The sequence below is a fragment of the Bufo gargarizans genome, chromosome 5, assembly GCF_014858855.1.
Source record: "Bufo gargarizans isolate SCDJY-AF-19 chromosome 5, ASM1485885v1, whole genome shotgun sequence".
Taxonomy (NCBI): Eukaryota; Metazoa; Chordata; class Amphibia; order Anura; family Bufonidae; genus Bufo; species Bufo gargarizans.
Genome location: NC_058084.1, coordinates 14,440,866 through 14,459,934, shown reverse-complemented (window position 1 = coordinate 14,459,934; position 19,069 = coordinate 14,440,866). Strand labels below are relative to the sequence as shown.

General features: G+C 47.4%; 1 protein-coding gene across 2 annotated transcripts in view; it reads right to left on the bottom strand.

Annotated features, from left to right (window-relative positions):
- AGO2 (argonaute RISC catalytic component 2) overlaps positions 1-19,069 on the bottom strand; it is a 91,441-nt gene that overhangs the window by 18,656 nt on the left and 53,716 nt on the right. The window contains exons 7-10 of one of the 2 annotated variants that reach the window (XM_044292805.1): positions 18,084-18,171; positions 10,008-10,155; positions 8,670-8,789; positions 5,347-5,496 (exon numbers count right to left, since the gene is read on the bottom strand). In XM_044292805.1, coding sequence (XP_044148740.1) covers positions 5,347-5,496; positions 8,670-8,789; positions 10,008-10,155; positions 18,084-18,171 — 506 coding nt within the window. The remainder of the gene's footprint in view (positions 1-5,346; positions 5,497-8,669; positions 8,790-10,007; positions 10,156-18,083; positions 18,172-19,069) is intronic. The other variant, XM_044292806.1, reaches the window with a different exon arrangement.

Genomic DNA, 19,069 nt, shown 5'->3' with positions numbered 1-19,069 from the left:
TTTTATTGCTCTATATTGTTTTTTATGAGGCAAGGTATACCAAAAAAAAAATGGATGTTTTGGCACAGTTCTTATTTTTAACAACGTTCATCTGACAGGTTAGATCATGTGCTATTTTTATAGAGCAGGTTGTTACGGACGCAATAATATAAAATATATGTCTACTTTCTATGTTTGTTTCAGTTTTACATAAAGCATTTTTGAAAACAAAAATTAGGTTTTTGTATCTCCATTTTCTGAACGCCCTATTTTTTATTTCTTTTTTCTGCCGATTGTCTTGTGCAAGGGCTCGTTTTTTTTTTGCAGGAAGAGTTGATGTTTTTATTGGTACCATTTTTGGGTACATTTTTATAGAGCAGATAGTTATGCACATGGCAATACAACACAATATGTCTACTTTTTCTTATTTAAGTTTTACACAATAATAGCATTTTTGAAACCGAAATAATGATATTTTAGTGTATCCATCGTCTGAGAGCCATGGCTTTTTTATTTTTTGACTAATTCTCTTAGGTAGGGTCTCTTTTTGCGGGATAAGGTGACTGTCTGGTACTATTTTGAGGGGGCATACGCCTTTTTGATCACTTGCTATTGCAATTTTTGTGATGTAATGTGACAAAAATGTCTTTACAGATTTTTTATTTTTACGATGTTCACCTGAGGGGTTAGGTCATGTGATATTTTTATAGACCTAGTTGGTATGGACGTGGCGATACCTAATATGTATAAATATATTTTTTTATGTATTTCACTTTAGCACAATACTAGCAGTTTTGAAACAAAAAAATAATTATGATGTTTTAGTGTCTCCATTTTCTGAGAGCTATAGTTTTTTTCATTTTTTGGGGCAATTGTCTTCGGTAGGGGCAAATTTTTTGGGGGATGAGGTGACTTATTGATACCATTTTGTGGGACATACGCCTTTTTGATCGCTTGGTGTTGCACTTTTTGTGATGTAAGGTGACAAAAATTGCATTTTTTACACTTTTTTTAATGGTGTTTATCAGATAGTGTGGATCATGATATGACGGGCCTGAGGGCGGACAGGTTGCCTTGGAGACGGGCCTGAGGGCGGACAGGTTGCCTTGGAGACGGGCCTGAGGGCGGACAGGTTGCCTTGGAGACGGGCCTGAGGGCGGACAGGTTGCCTTGGAGACGGGCCTGAGGGCGGACAGGTTGCCTTGGAGACGGGCCTGAGGGCGGACAGGTTGCCTTGGAGACGGGCCTGAGGGCGGACAGGTTGCCTTGGAGACGGGCCTGAGGGCGGACAGGTTGCCTTGGAGACGGGCCTGAGGGCGGACAGGTTGCCTTGGAGACGGGCCTGAGGGCGGACAGGTTGCCTTGGAGACGGGCCTGAGGGCGGACAGGTTGCCTTGGAGACGGGCCTGAGGGCGGACAGGTTGCCTTGGAGACGGGCCTGAGGGCGGACAGGTTGCCTTGGAGACGGGCCTGAGGGCGGACAGGTTGCCTTGGAGACGGGCCTGAGGGCGGACAGGTTGCCTAGGAGACGGGCCTGAGGGCGGACAGGTTGCCTAGGAGACGGGCCTGAGGGCGGACAGGTTGCCTAGGAGACGGGCCTGAGGGCGGACAGGTTGCCTAGGAGACGGGCCTGAGGGCGGACAGGTTGCCTAGGAGACGGGCCTAGGAGACAGGTTGCCTAGGAGACGGGCCTGAGGCCGGACCTCCTTGGCACCCGTAGAAGGCAGGTCCCGATGCCATGTAAGGCATCAGGCTGCCTTGTCGATGCGCTCACTCAGCCGACACAAACCCCTTTCTATGTCGCGGTCAGCAGCATAGAAGGAGTTAATCAGCCGGCATTGGTTTTTACAGCGATGCCGGCGAATACAGCAGGGGCGCCAGGGCCCACACGATCACCATGACATACTATTACGTCAAATTGCGGGAACGCAGAGGTTCCCATTATGTAGTAGTAGGTCGTTTATCAGGAAGGGGTTAACTTCTATTTTACTTGTTTTATTATTATTTATTATGCCCCCAGATGCACGGGGCAAAACCTCCTGCAAATAAAGGTTGTGAATAAAATTAAAACATCTAAAATGATCCCCTATAAACATTTACAAAGAACCGCAAATGACAACAGCTACTGCTCTGCTCTTCCCCCATGCTTTACACTGCAAGCTCTGTGTGCTCAGATTGGCTGACACATGTAAGCATAAGTTTACTGGTAAGGGCTCATGCACACAACTGGGCTGCAAATTACAGATCTCAACTGTGTGTATGACGCACTTACCCAACAGAACTGCCTAATCTGGTCAGCCAAACAGACAAGAAAAAGGACGCTCTATAATTTGTGGAACGGCCGCATAGATGTGGACAGCACACAGATAACGTCCGTGTGCTGTCTGCATATTTTGTGGACCCATAGGATTCAACAGGTCCAGGTGAAATCCACAAAAAATAAGGGACCGGACGCGGACCAAAACAGCTGTGCCCATGAGGCCTAAGTGAGTGCATGATCCAGCACTAATCCAAATAAGCCGCAGCAAGAAGTGGCATTTGGGGTTCTACATCAAAGGGATCTTCCAGGACTACAATCCGAATAGGCCATGAATATCAGAACTGTGGGCGTCCAGTTCCCAGTAACCCCGGTGATCAGCTGTTTGATGGGGACCACACTGTTCACATTGCTCAGTAAACCTGCACACCGTACATTTAACCCTTAGGCTACCAGCACCGTACGGTGCTGGTGCGATGTGTAAACATGACTCCCGCTCGCACGTGCACCGGGTGTCATGGCCGGCAGATCTCTGCTATTTCATACAGCAGAGACCTGCGCTTATTTACCGTGATCGGCAATAATGCCAATCGTGGTAATTAAATGCTGTAGAATGAAATCACGTGAGATCACGGCACCTAAATGCGCAAAAACCCTGAAGCTCGCGCTTCCGGGCTTCCTACTTGTGCCCCGTGTGTCCAATCCGGGAATAGGTAGTTGCTCTGAATACTAGTAACCTTACTGAGTAGGCTAACAGTATTTAAACTGCTATTCATATGTTGGCCACCAGGTGGCAGGCCAGGATAAGAAATGAGCAAAATAAGCTAATAAATTCCTGATAAACCAAAATTTAAAATTAAGAAAAAAAAAAAATTGATAAGCTCTTATATGAGGCACACAATGATCTAAAAAAATATATAAAAGTTTAAATAATTTTCCATATAATTAAAAAATAAATAACAAAAAATATAAACATCATGGCTACCATTGCGACCAAAAATGCCCATACTATTAAAATAGGGAAAAACAATTCCAATACAGCGAATGGCGTAACGGAAAAAAGGGTCAAACTGGCCGATTTGCCATTTTTTCATTGCTTCCCTTACCCAAAAAAAGTAATAAAATGTGATCAAAAAGTAACGCTTACCCCAAAATGGTATCAATTAAAAGTACAGATTGTTCCGCAAAAAATGAGCCCCTAAACAGCTCAGTAGTCATAAGTATAAAATAAGTTATAAAAAATTCTCAAAGTTTAAATTTATTTTTACACTATTTAGACATGAAGAACTTATACATATGGGGTATCGTTGTAATCGTACTGACCCAGAAAATGAAGGGCACAGGTCAGTTTTGCCGTAAACAAAACCCGTAAAACAGCGGAGGGATTGCCTTTTTTCCAATTCCACCTTATTTGGAATTTTTTACCGCTTCACACAACATTTTATGCCATAATTAATAGTGGCATTAGAAGGTACAACTTGCCCTGCAAAAAATAAGCCCACATACAGCTATGTGACTGGAAAAAAAAAAAAAATAATCAAAGTTAAACGCAAAAACCTTCGGTAGCCAAAGGGTTAATGACAGCTGTACTGGGTATTCAAGGGACTGGGACAAAGCTGCAATATTCAGCAGAGCTGCTAATGTACAGCATGCCGGTGTATGGGGCAGGGAACACCATGGCTGCTCCATACAACTGGTTGGAGGGGTCACCGAGAATCAGACCCCCACAGAACTGTTAGTGGCGGTCTATCCTAATGACAGGCCACGCATCCTCTAGTCCTGGGAAACCCCTTTACCCTGCTTTCACACCTGAGCGTTTCTCAAACGCGCGTTTTTTGTAATAGTAAACGCGCGTTTGTGTGATTGACTGCAGTGTCCTATGGCCACAAACGCGCGTCAAAACGCCCCAAAGAAGCTCAAGTACTTGATTATGCGTCGGGCGTTTTACAGCGCGATCGTACGCGCTGTAAAACGCCCAGGTGAGAACCATTCCCATAGGGAAGCATTGGTTTTCATGTGTTGAGCGTTTTACAGCGCGTTTGAACGCGCTGTAAAACGCTCAGGTGTGAACTTAGGGTTAAGGGAATCTGCCACCTAGATAATTGATATTAAACCAAAAGTATGCTCTTCTAGTACTTCATACCTTCTTACCATAGGTTTTCCTTTGGAGTATATATATATATAAATAATCCATATGCTGATGAGGCACTATGGTGCCCAGGCCCGCCCCCTACAGAGCCCAACCACGCCTCTCTGTCCCCGCTCATACATTCCTCCCCCCGCACCGCCGTTGCCGCCCCCACTTAGTCACTAGCCGATAATAACACCGCCCACCCTTTCCCTTCAACATAGTCAACAGGCACAGTGCTGAACACTGCCTGTGCTCTTCCAGATCAACTGATGACATCAGCATCAACCGTTTCATTGGGCATGCGCTGAAAACGTCACTGGGCTCGGCGCGTGCCCAGTGAAACAGTTGCCATCAGTTGATCTGGAAGAGCGCAAGCAGTGTTTGTCGCTGTGCCTGTAGGCAATGCTGAAGGGAAAGGGTGGGCAGGGTTATCGGCTGCTAGTGACTAAGTGGGGGCGGCAACGGCGGTGCTGGGGGAGTAGTGTATGAGTGGGGAGAGAGGCATGCTTGGGCTCTGTAAGGGGGTGGGTGAGTGCACTCGATGGGGGCGTTCCTGGGCACCTTTGAATGAAAATACTGCCCTATTTGCATATGGATTAAGGTGGATTTTATGAAGATATAATACAAGTTCCAAAGAAAAACATATGGAAAGAAGGTATGAAGTACTATAAGGGCATACTTTTGGTACAATATCGATTCTCTAGGTGACAGATTCCCTTTAAGCTTATCTTAGTTCCACAGAGGAAGTTGCTAGCAATTAACACGGTTGCCCCTCGCCCTCAAGTTTCCCCTAGAGCAACAATTTAACATTCCAAGAAATTCTCCCTTCAGTGGAACATTTCTCATTGCCCGGCATTTACACGAGAGGATTTCCTTTCACACAGGCGTAATACTCTATGTCTTTCCAATATGCAAAGCACAGCCAAGACAAACATAACAAGACACAGAAAAAGAGATCAAGAACCATGGAGATGTCTACCAAGGGAGCATTTGGCTCTTCCCATACCCTGCCTCCGTAAAGGATTGAAGGAGGTTGAAGGACTCTGCCGGTGACATCGGTCATGTCGTCTTTCACCATAATCCCAAACTCACGGACAAAGGGATCAGTATTGAAGCTTGCACTACGCATCTGAAAGACACAAAAATCAAGACTGGTTACATTTCTGCTCAATTCAACAAACTCTTTCATACTTGGATCTCAATTTACATTCACGTGATTTTTCCCTAAATAAACGATATCGCCCAATAGCTGTAACCTCAATACATGAATTATCCGCACTCATTTTGCAAAATAGTTCAGGGTATGGGCCACATATGTTGAATATGCAGCAGATTTGTGTGCAGAAAAATCCACAGCAAATACATTTACAAAGTGAGTAAAAAAAAAAATTATTAAAAAATATCATCCAAACACTGGACAAAATTTAGCAACAAAACCTGCAACATTTCCAGGAGAAATTCTGTAATAAAATCCACACAATTTGATGAAGATTTTGTTACTGCAGAATTCAAGCAAATACCTTTTCCCGAAAAGGAAATTCTGTTTAGGGTTTGCCCATGTACACAACCCATCAGAGAGTATGGACGTCATGGGAAGGGATCCTTATTGATGTGATGGGCAATCGCAATAGACAAAATGTCCCAGCAGCTTCAGGAGCAGCCACAGCAGGACAACAGGGGACAACTAATACAAGAACTGGAAATCAGAAGCTGTTTTTTCTCACTACAACCATAAACCATATAAAGTATTGTAATATTTGTGAGAACTGAGGGTGTGCCGTGCTCCGCGTGCGTGCCCGACCCTCCGTTCTGGACACTGCTAGTCTTGCAGGAGCGCGGCATTATACTGATTTATAATGCTATGTGCATGACCTTATTGCTACAGAATCACGCCGACAGCTTTAGGTCTCTGATTCTGTAGCAGTAAGGTCACACAGAATTAGAAAAATCAGTATAAGGGTCCATTCACACGTCCACAAAATGGGTCCGCATCAGTTCCACAATTTTGCAGAACCATTTATTTTTAATGGGGCCGGAATGTGCTGTCTGCATATCCGTAAAAAAATAGAACATGTCCTATTCTTTTACGTAATTGCAGACAAGAAAATACATTTTCTATGAGAGTGGCGGCGATCTGATCCTAGAAGTTGGTCTTTTATGTGATAAAAACGTATTCTGGTTAGTACATGTCTTGGAGCATTTGGAGGCGCAGATTTAGATTTTGGCATCCAATATGCTCGGTCCATTATGAGCAGCTGTTGTCACGTGTTGGCAGGATTGATTTGATAAGTTGTTGTATGTAATTTTCTAAAATTGGAGGGTTCAACTTCTTCAGGTAGTCCTCTTATTTTTACGTTATTTCTGCGCGATCTGTCTTCCAGATCCGTCATTTTTTCTTTTAACCCTTTTATCTCAGAGTTAGCATTTTCGTATGCTAACTCTGAGATTTTTTTTATCTCTATCTATCACCCCCCTCCCCTAGAACAAAAAAAATAAAATAAACATCATGGGAACCGCTCCGCTGCATACTATTAAAATATAAAACTATTTATCCCATACGGTGAAGGAAGTTATGGGGGGGGGAAAAAAAGCATCAAATTGGCAGATTCACTATTTTTATTCGCTTCTCCTACCCAGAAAAATGTAATAAAAGGTGATTAAAAAAACTCACTTCAAAACGTTATCAATGAAAACTACATACTGTCCTGCAAAAAATAAGCCCCGACACAGCCCAGTAGAAATAACTATTACAAAATAAAAATAAAGTTATGGGGGTCAGAATATGGCAATAATAAAAATAAAATTTATATATATATTTTTTTTTTTAAGTTTATGTTTTCTGTTATTAAAAGCACAAAAAACACGGCATCGTAATCGTACTGACCCAGAGAATAACTAGCACAGGTCAGTTTTTCCGCATAGAGAATGCTGTAGGGACAAAACCCATAAAACTGGCTTAACCGAGTATTTTTTTTCTTTCTAATTTCACCCAATTATTTTCCCGCTTACCACTACACTGTATTCCATATTGAAAGGTGGCATTAAAAAGTACAACTTATCCCGCAAAAAACACAATCCCTTATACGACTGTGTGAACAGAAAAATAAAAACAACGTTATGGCCTCATGAAACCAGTGAGGAAAAAATGAAAAACACAAAAACCTCCTCCCAAAGGGTTAAAGGCTATGAAGATCTTCAGGGACATCTTTTTTAGGTTTTATTTTTATTTTTCAGAGGCGAAAATATTTTTCTTCATTTGACTAAACATTTTCAGCTGTTTTTGACCTGAAAGGTTATGTTTCACAGTCTCTGCAGACTGCCATTTTCAGTTTTACACTGACTCCCGTCACAACGCCACTCTGACGGCGCACGCACGCGAAGCCCTTGAATTCCTGAAACCTCAAACACTCATTATAGCTAAATTCTTATCAAACTGATAATCTGGGTTAGATGTGTTTACAAGCTGTAACGACCAATTAAAAAATATATATTGTTAGATCAAAGTAAAATGCAATCTAAAAAAATAAAAAATAAATAAATCCCCCGAACGTGTTCATAGCCTTCATAACCTAGGAGATGTAAAGTTAGGGTTACCAGGAACAGGTTACAGGGGAGGTTTGGGCTCACTCTGGTGTTTTTTTGGTCTTTAAGACCTAGTTAGGGCATGTTCACATCTGCACTTACAAATCTGTCAGGCTCTTTGAGTTAAGACCCGGCATTTATTTATATTGGGAAGCGATTGGATCTCCACTGGATCCCATTATAACTGATGGGGTCCAGCAGTGCATGGATCCGGTGTACTCCAGCAGGCTTCTTTGCTGACGATTTGTAAATGCCTGCTGAAATACTCTGCAGAGCTGACCGAGGTATCCTAACAGCCATCAACTCCTGCTGCTAACCAGCACCAAGTGATCAGTAAGCAACATGGCCGCTTCCCGATCACGTCCAGACCCTGTAGTTCTCCTAGAGGTGGCTGTACAGAAAGTGTTTCTCAACTTCATTCCTCCAGTAACCGGTCAGATGTCAGCACTTCCTAAGGGCGCAGCCGTGCACCGCGGACAAAATGTGTTTATGTAACCACAAGGTGTAAATGCACACCAAGTACTGACCATCTATGGGACATCCTGAAATCAGGACCTGAACATAGAGGACACTGGTCAGCGCATTCACTTCTGCAGCTGGCCAAGCTCAGGAAAGATTTCAGGTGCAGATTCAATGCAAGTTTTTTGTGTCCTTGGGAACACATTCTGGAGAATATTAAACATCCATATTTTGGTTGGGGATCTTTCAATAATCTCTTACCAATTTACTGATCTCTTCTTGGCGATCTGGAGCAGATCGGGCTGTTGCTCGAATCATAGTGGAGGTTTGATTGTCAGTCAGTTTTTTAATGCACCTTTGTCCCGCCACTATGTTGCATACCTAACGGGAAGAGAAAGCAGCGTCTTAGACAAGAGCAATCGAAACAGGAGAAAAGACAAGAATGGAAAGACTCTGGAAGTGTTGATAGGACAGAGGTCGACATGCAACAACACACCTATAGACCTATCTAAAAGTGAACCCTTTCCATTCCAAACCACCCTCACGCGCTGTTAGTTTAAATGTTGTGCTCGACACAAATGTATACTTTAACCCTTTCAACCATGGGACGTACTTTTATGTAATGGTGGTTGAGGAAATGTATGGAGTGGGCTGCTGCAAACAGCAGGCACCTGGCCACACTGATAAGGAACGTCAATCCCGCCAAACTCTGTCACTCAAAGGGGATGTCCCATCTCAGACAATGGAGGCATATCGCTAGGATATGCCCCCATTGTCTGATAGCAGTGGGACCCACACCTATATCGAGAACGGGGCCCCGCAAGCGAAGGAAGCCCTCCATTCATTTCTATGGGGCCGTGGAAAATAGCTGAGCCGTCAGCCCCATAGAAATAAATGGGAGCCTGGGCCGTGCATGCACAGTACGCTCCAATTCACTTCTATGGGAGCAACGCTCGGTGGTGGACGGACCCCGGGAAATCTGGGGTCCTCTCCCCACTCCGTTCTCATTATAGGTGCGTGTCCTAGCGATATGCCCCCATTGTCTGGGATAGTAATACCCATTTAACCCCTCAGGTGATGCAAATCAATGCTGATCGCTGCACCGGTGAGGCAACATTTTATAGGTTATATGACCCCTCCTTTTCCCTATTTTACATATAAAATATATTACAAATAAAACAAACCTATCAGGTAAATGTTTTTAAAAATTCCTGTGCGGTGAATGCCGTACTGGAAAAATAAAATAAACAAGAAACACACATTCACCATTTAGAGCGCTTAGAGGTAACTGAACTACAGCAGTAAAATAATGGCAGAAAAAGAGCTGCAAATATAGAAAATACATGTATTCTAAATTTTACACATGGTGTTTAGGCTTGCACCGATTGTAGGGCATTTTAAAATTCCCTATTGCCGCCCTGTAGCATCTGCCAAAAAAATAAATTTAAAATACAGCGTGAAACCACCCATTGAGTTATTTTAGTTGTGTACAGATGTCAGAAACTGCCCCATGGGGAGGGAATGATGAAACAGCAGAGTTGTCAGATTGTGTGCACCAGGTACTTCTAGAAAGACAGACATTGATTCCCGGATGCTTGCCTCTAGAGGGAGGTACGTATGTTTCTGCTCCTGCCCGACCTGTAAACATGGAAGATGGGGGTAGCGTAATACTAGTTTGTGTCTATCCTTGAAGTATTGTGCGACTGTGCACTCCACCGTCTGCCCGCTCTCTTGCTGGAGAGGGAATCTGTGAAAGAGGAAGAAAACGACATCAGAGGAGGCAAAGTCTGGTCTAATGACAACACTAAAAATGTAAGGATTCATTGGCTTAGGGACGCACTGCCCGTGTAGAAGGTACAGTCAGATACGAGACTACAAACACAGTAACCGGCTTTCCTTGCTGAAGAAACGATAGTCAGTCTAACCTTGACAAAAGAGGGACCCTGCGAAAATACGTTCTACCACACACAATCTATTTGTTAGAAGGATCCCCTGGTAAGAAGCTATTCTCAGGGTGTCAGCGATCAGCTGTAATCTGAGGGAGAACAGGGCAGCAGATGTTCAATTACTCAACAGCGCCGCCACAGGGGAAAGTAAGCATTTCACACTTTCCCTTAAATCAAATACCTGTCTGTGTAAGGGGGCGTTCACACCACCTAAAAGGGGTATTCTGGTTAAAGTTATCCCCCTATCCACAGGATAGGGGATATCTATCAGATCAATGGGAGCCCTACTGCTGTGACCACTACCGATCACAAGGACGGGGGGCGCTATACCCCCTCTGAATTGAATGGAGTGGCCGGTTGCACATACATGTGGCTGTTCCATTCATTTCTATGGGAGTTCCGGAGATATCCGGGCACTGTACTCTATCTCCGGAACGCCCGTAGAAATGAATGGACCGGCCACATTGTGCGCTTCTGCATCCGTGTGGTCACTGCACAAAAGATAGGACACATACTATACTTCGCCACAACATGCGGAGCATGGATCCTTTGAAGTCAATGGAGCCACACCATGATGCACTTGGCCGGTATCTGTGTTTGGCGGATGCCGAGTTTGCGAACCACAAAACACTTAGTTGTGTGACTGCTTCCTAAGGCAGGACATGACCTCCCAGAGAAGAGCTGCCACAGCCTCTGCTTCATGGAACAGGTGATGGTCCTATAAAGGGACTCCATTTATTAACACAGAATTTGGTGAAGAGATGTTTGAAAATAGGATTTATAAGCCAGGCACACTGCAGTTTTTATAAAATGTACAATAAAAAAAAAAAAAAAAAAAAGATATTAATTATTATTTTCTTGTATATATTTTGCCCACTAGGTGTCAGCACATACAAAAACTTTTTTTCCATCAAAATATAACAAATTATTATTTATGCAAAAAATGTTTATCCCAACCAGCATCATACATGTACAGCACTTATTGGGTCTTTAAAGATGGCGCCCGCTCTGGAGTGGACATAGCTGATGTTTGTGCTCAACATAACGACCATCACTGCTCATTTTAGTGCTCAGATCCCATAGTCAATTTGGGAGGGGGAGACATTTTTTTTTCCTTGTAGCAGCCTCAGTTCTTCTGAAGGATCCCAGGCTACTACAGCAATAATTCCTATGGAGACCTGCAGGTGACAGGGCAACTTCCATAGGCTGCAATGTTAATTCAGAGAAGACTAAGGGATGAGAGATCTAACAATCACTTGTTAAAGTCTCCTTGAGGGAGGAAAAAAAGTTTATAAAAACGAGATTTTGTATAACTTACCAGTAAAATCTCTTTCTCGCTCTTTCCTTGGGGGACACAGAAGACCTTGGGTATAGCTCATCTCCCTAGGAGGCGTGACACTAAGTAAGAACTGTTAGCCCCTCCTCCACAGCTATACCCTCAGCCTGGAGAGAGAGACTGTCAGTTGCGTGTCCAAGTAGTGAAAACAAGGCAAAGTCCAAAAGTGGAACCAACAAGCCAACTACCCAACGGGTAAAACAAACCCGGAAACCGTGCAGAGAAGAACAAAGAATGGGTGGGTGCTGTGTCCCCCAAGGAAAGAGCGAGAAAGAGATTTTACTGGTAAGTTATACAAAAATCTCGTTTTCTCGCCCAGTTTCCTTGGGGGACACAGAAGACCTTGGGACGTTCAATAGCAGTCCAAGAGGGGAGGGACCACAGCACCAAGGCGAAGCACCCGAAGGCATCAAGAAACCGCCGCCTGCAGACCAGGCGGCCCAAGGCAGCAGACGCTGAAGCCCGAGTACGCACCCTGTAGAACCTGGTAAGGTGTGCAAGGAAGAAGTGACCGCCTTGCACAAATGCATGGCCGAAGCCTAATGCCTCTGACCCAGGAGGAACCGACAGCTCTGGTGAAATGAACGGTGACACCAAAAGCAGAACCCTGCCCTTGGTGCGGCAACCACAGCAATAGCCACTCTGAGAAAGAGGAGGAAAGCCACCCTGGATGCCGTCAACCCTTCGCGCGGACCTCCTGGAACCCAAGAGGCCGAACGTAGACAAGAGTCGGAGATCTCCAAGTAAAAAACTGCAAGGTCCAAACAACGTCCAAACCGGTGAAGTGTCCGTTCCCGGGGGTGGGAAGGGGAGGACGACTGCCTCGACGAAATGAAAGACAAACACCACCTTCAGAAGGAAGGAAGAGACGGAATGGAGAACAGCCCTGTCCTGGGGAAAGACAAAAGGCTCGGAACAAGAAGGGCCGCCACTCAGGCACCCGCCAGAGACACGATGGCTACAGAAACACAACCGTACAGGACAGAAGGAGTAGAGAGAACCACTGTAACGGCTCCAAGCGAAAGATTGGAGCGCCAAGAGCCCAGTATGTAGGTCCCAGGGCGGTACCGGAGGGCAGCACAAAGGAACCCAAGAGCCGCTCCACGGAAGAAGGTCCAGACAGGCCCAGAGGGCCGGGGAACGCTGAAAGAAGAAGGGCAGCGCTGACACCTGATACTTCAAGCGACAGAGTCCCAGTCCCAGTTCCAGGCCGGACTGGAGAAAAACAGAACCATGGAGAGAGAAAGGAAGAGCGGGGGAACGCCCAGCTTCCCACAGAACCCCAGGTAAAAACCTAAGTCCTCCAACAGATCCTGGACGAAACACGGCCAGGAGCGAACACTAGCGAGCCCACTAGAGTCGCCTGGGCAAGAGGGTGAAAACCCAATGATCAGGCGCAGACCAGTAACACGGGTAGAACGGTCGGTAGAACTGGTCCCGCCGGCCCCCGAGCAAGTTGTCCCGGATCCACTCTGAGTGGGGGAGCAGAAGGACAAACGGACAGGAACCGAAGGGTCCGTCCAGCAACCGCCAGATGCCAGGACAAGACAGGCTAAAACCCAAGCCGATGCAGTCACCACAGGAAGACGGACTACAGTCCCGGTGTGGGAGATCTGAAGACAATCTTGGCAAAAGGCAGTCCTCCCAAGCTACCGAGAAGGTAAGTCCATAGCAGAAACATTGCCTAGAATTGAAAACAAAAAAAAAAAAAAAAAAAAAAAAAAAACGCAATCTGCACCCAGCGGGAGGACAGAACGCCGTAGACCCGGTAACTAGGTACACAGCTAGTACAACCAGTGTGGACAAGGGGGACTCAAAGGGAACACCAGTACCATCCACATGAACAACCACGCTCTCCCCCGAGGGAAGGGCAGTGAAGGAACAGCCTCTGAAGCGCGGCCGGAACAGAAGCCACATCGGAGTGATCTGTACCGAGTGGGAGCCAAACCGACCGGCGAGAAAAGGCGGTCGAGACAGAGGCCGGCATAGGAGTGGGCAACAGAGAAGCCATAGAACAGCTCAAAAGCAGCACACCGCTACACTGAGACACCCGGTCCACCGCCTTGAATACCCTGAAGAACTCAAGGCGGAGGTCCTCCGGACCTGGGTAGGCGAGCACCCAAGAGAAGTTGGGTGACCTTCCCAAGAAGAGCAGCCCGAACCTGGTAGCAGATCAGACTGAAGCACCGAGGGCGCCAACCGGAAAGAATCATACCACACTGCACCCGAAGAGGAGGAAAAGGTACTAGGCGAGGGGACCGTAGTCCTGCCAGAGCCAACATAAAATGCGAAGGGTGCTGCAGACAGCACTCTCGACCATGTGACCACTAGCGCAGGGAAACAATGCCGCGGAAGGACGAATGGGTACGTATCTAGGAACCACGAACACTCCCCGGGCGGAAGGGCCAACGAAATGAGTGAGTACCACCCAGCTCGGTGCAGTAGCGAGCAGCAGAGCCCGTCTACTTAAATATAAGGTATTCATCTGTTGCTTATTGGACAACACCTTAGGCTCACACAGGTGGACAGAATGATCTCCTTAGAGAATAGTGCAAGGCTTGCTGCAAACACCGTCTCCCAAGAGAAAAAGTATGTCGCAGGGGGAAAGGAGGCATACGTACGAGTAGCCCCGTAAGCAGTGAGAAGGCTAACCCACCTACGGGACGAGAAGGCATACACGGCCCAAACAACGCACAAGAACGTCCGCTCACTGCAAAAATATCACTCAGCGAAGAAGGCCAGCCACAGAGTCCCACAGTATCTACGGAAGTGCAACTGAAAAGGAGTTATGCACAAGACTAGTAAGGTATGCGATAGAACGCAAACTGACCTCCTCGAAAGGGGGGGACATGTACCTGGCAAACTGCAGTCAGCAAGAGTGCAAGGGCCCGCCCCAAAAAGGGGGTGATGCCCAAGGTCGTAACTACGTCAGAGAAGTAGGGCATACCCTACTTCGCCCAGAAGGGCGCCATGCACATGGCCACACAGTATCCAGCAGGAACGCAGGAGGTCCACCTAGTGAAAGGGGGGTCATGCACAGGGCTATCCTAGCATTAAGTGAGTGTGCAACAATTCACCCAACACCGAAATTTTGTGAGAGTGCAACTACTCCACCAATGAAGGGGGAACATGAGCAAGTCCAGCACAGCACATACAAGGACAGCCTTGAATCCCGTGAGCGTGCAAAATTCCGCCCATGGAATGAGGGGTGGTCACGCACAAGGCCAGCACCGCATCCAATGGGAACACAAGCGTTCCACCCATGTTAGAAGGCCATGCTCAAGGCCAGCAATGTATCCGGTGAGAGTGTAGTATGCCACCCAGAACACGAAGGGTGGGGGGGGGCCATGCACATGGCCAGCATCGCATTCAGGGAGAGTGCGAGCAGCCGGTGAAAATGTGCGTATGTCACCTAAAGGAGGCATGCCCATGGCCGGCAGCGAATCCAGTGAGAGTGCGTACACCGCCCACGGAAGAGGGGTCATGCATATGGCCGGCAGTGGATCCAGAGAGAGTGCAAGCACCCCGCCATGCATAGGGTTCATGCACCTGGCTAACAACGTACCGGCGAGAGAACAACCACCGACCGAGGGAGTGTATGTATGCCGCCACCAGGGAAGGAGGCATGCCCAAGGCCGGCAGTGAATCCAATGAGAGTGCATCATACCGCCTATGGAAGGTGGTCATGCACATGGCTGGCAGTGAATCCAGTGAGAGTGCCGAATGCCGTCCACAGAAGGGAGTCATGCCTATGGCAGGCAGCGAATCCAGAGACAGTGCGGCGTTCCACCTAAGGAAGGGGGTCGTGCACATGGCCAGCACCGAATCCGATGAGAGTGCAATATTCCGCCTAAGAAGGGGGTCATGCACATGATCGGCAACGAATCCAGTGAGAGTGTAGCGTTCCGCCTATGGAAGGGGTCACGCACATGACCGGCAACGAATTGCCGTGTTCCACCTATGGAAGGTGGTCGTGCACATGGCCAGCACCGTATCCGGAGAAACTGCAGTAGGCCGCCAATGAAAGGGCGATCATGCACAAGACCAACCCGCAGTTAAGGAGAGTGCAGTATCCCGCCAGGAGGGGGGTCCTGCACATGGCAGGCACCCTACAGAAAAGGCCGCATGCACTGACCAGCGCCGTAGCGCGGAGAGGGCAAAAAAACCGCCTAGAAGGGGAAATGACCCTGGTAGCGCCGCAGCCGGGGAGCGCGACACCATGCCACCTATGGAAGGGGGGCATGTATACAGGCAGCACTCTGAGATGAGGCTGCAGTGTCCTGCGCAGCCCACAAGTAATATTAATAAATAATTTAATTTCTTTTTTTTTTTTTTTTTTTTTTGTTTAATTTATTTATTATAACCCAGCCTCACTGAGGCAGAAAGCCACACAGGCCCATCGGAAGCCAGCCTGTACCCAAGGGGTTAACAGGGATCCGGCCTGGGGGCGGCACTGCGATCCTCTGGGGGCGGGGGAACCTCCAGGCGGGAAGATTCGCGCCCGGAGAAGTTCCAGCCCCCTCCAACAGAGGCCCGAATTTTGCGGCCTAGCAGGCCGTGAAGCCGGGGTCTAAATTTTTAGCGGCGCCCGGCTGACCGGGGCCGCACAGTATTTAAAGTACCGGCCGGGCCTACGGAGCGGCACATACCGGCCGCGGGTGCCCACCCCGCGGGCCGGAAGAGCTGGGGACCCGGATAGAGTGGGATCGCTGCCGCGAAGTGTCGCCCAGGAGGGGAACAACATTTTGCGGCGCCCGGCCGACCGGAATGTTCCGACGGTCGGCCGGGGGCTGTTGAGGCATAGCGCTCATTTGTAGGCCGCGGTGCCCACCCGCTGTCGGAAGCGATGACCCGGCAGCCATTTCACCCCTGGAGCGGGCCCTTGGCCTAGAACAGCGCTCCATATGGCCGGCAGCCACAACCACCTTGCCCTTGGACCGGTGCCCGTGATGGGTCAGGGGCAGCAAGGCGCGGGCCCTCTGGCCCTGAAGCAGTGGCCGGTAAGAGGGAGGGTGACCCTGAGACCGGGTCTGTGAGGGTGGGAGGCCTGCATAACCCCTACGTCAGGGGCAGCTAGGTGCGAACCTCTGCAGCTCCCCAGGCATTCTTCTTGTCAGGGAGAAGGGTGCCAATGTCCTATGGAGGGGAGGAGAGGGAGCAGAATGTCGCCCTGTGGCAGCCAGGGGCCAGCCTAGGACTAGCAGGGACAAAAGGGTCCAGAGGCCCTGTCAGTATGGGGGTCAGGCACGCAGGAGACCGGGGTGGGGGGGGGGGGACGTAGGGCTGGAGAAGCCAATCTCTCACCACAGCCGTCTTCACCCTCGGTCCGTTCCAGCAGGGTCGCCCCTTCAGCTACTGGCACCGTAGTGGCAGGACGCTGGAAGAGGGACTTGGCGTGCGGGCGACCCTTGCGCTGGCGGGATGTAGGGGAGCTGGGCTGCCCTGATCCACCTTGCCTTCTGTGGGGGAGGCAGCAGTGCGGATGACCGGCACTGTCGCAGCTCGACCCCGGGAGAAACAGAGAGGTCTAGTGCGTCTCTGTTGTCCCTGATGTTCTGGAACAAAAAGAAAAGAAAAAAGTAAAAATCTAAAATTAAAACAAGGAGAAAACAGCCCTGCAGAGCAGGGAGTGTCTTGCCTCCTTGGACACTAAGCTAAAAACTGACAGTCTCTCTCTCCAGGCTGAGGGTATAGCTGTGGAGGAGGGGCTAACAGTTCTTACTTAGTGTCACGCCTCCTAGGGAGATGAGCTATACCCAAGGTCTTCTGTGTCCCCCAAGGAAACTGGGCGAGAAAACAAAAATTCAAATCATCCCCTTTCCCTATAATAAAAATAAAAAATAAAGATCATTTGAACCACCGCATCTCAAAACACCTGAACTGTTTAAATATAAACGTATTTATCCTCGTGAATGAATGGGAAGAATTGATCTTCGCTTCACCTCCCAATTAATAAAATGTGATCAAAAAGTTGCAATTCAAAAATGGTATCAAAAACTACAGATTGCCCCACAAAAAAAAATGAGCCCCCACCACCTCCGTAGATAGAAAGTTATACTGGTCAGAATATGGCGATGCAAAGAGGGGGGGGGGGGGGGGAGGGAAGAAAAAAGCAGAACAGAAAGTTATGGCTTTGGGGGGGAAAGCAGGAAGTGGAAAACAAAAACAGGCAATTGCCGGGAGCTGAAAGGGTTATTTATATTTTTATCTCTATCTCTATATATATATCTTAGAAAATAAACTATTTAGCTCGGTCCTGTTAATATGATCACTGTAACGTGTTGCGAGATTAACTTTTGAAAGCCACGTGAAATGGTCACACTGAAATGTGCAATTTTAAGAGCAAAACAATAAAGTATTACATAGTCTCAGCCTAACATAAAGAAGCCTTACGTCTGATGACTTGCTGGCCGTCTTGTCACATTGCATACTCTATATTTTCTTTTCATTTGCCCACAGTGAGTAATTTCAACTTTTAAGCCTAGAAGGAGAGGGGAAAAAAATAAATAAACAAGATATAATTTCCACTTAACAAAAACGATGCGACCCAAGTGTACAAGAGCCATCTTTTCGGGCCTGCAGCCTGTCCCCTCGCAGGGCGACTTTTTACATAAACGACTGAATCTAGAGAGAGTGTGTGTGCAGCCTGTTTATATCGATGACTTATTCTCAGGATAGAGCATCAATATCTGATCGGAGAAGGTCCGACACCGGGCACCCCGCTGATCAGCTGTTTAAAGAGGCGGCGGTGCTCCATGAGAGCATGGCTTCCTCTTCATTACACATGGTCTCCCCTGTAGCTGCCGCGTAATGCAAATACAAGCACTCACTCTGTTCCAGAGAATGGAGCGAGTACACCTCCAATACGCTACACTTCTGAGATGACGACGAGCAGCGTAATGAAACAGCCGATTGGTGGGGGTGCCAGGCGTCGGACCCCCACCGATAAGATATTGATAACCTATCCTGAGGATAGGTCATCAATACAAACAAGTTGCACAACCCCTTTAGTCGGCTACAACAAGGAAAGGGTTCAGGGGCTGTTAAACGTTCCTGTACAGATATGCTATGGATTTGACGAATAACTAAAAACGAGATTTTTGTATAACTTACCAGTAAAATCTCTTTCTCGCTCTTTCCTTGGGGGACACAGAAGACCTTGGGTATAGCTCATCTCCATAGGAGGCGTGACACTAAGTGAAAACTGTTAAGCCCCTCCTCCACAGCTATACCCTCAGCCTGGAGAGAGAGACTGCCAGTTGCGTGTCCAAGCAGTGAGAAAAGGCAAAGTCCAACAAGGAACCAACAAGCCAACTACCCAACGGGTAACAAAAACTTGGAAAACGTACAGAGAAAAAACAATGAATGGGTGGGTGCTG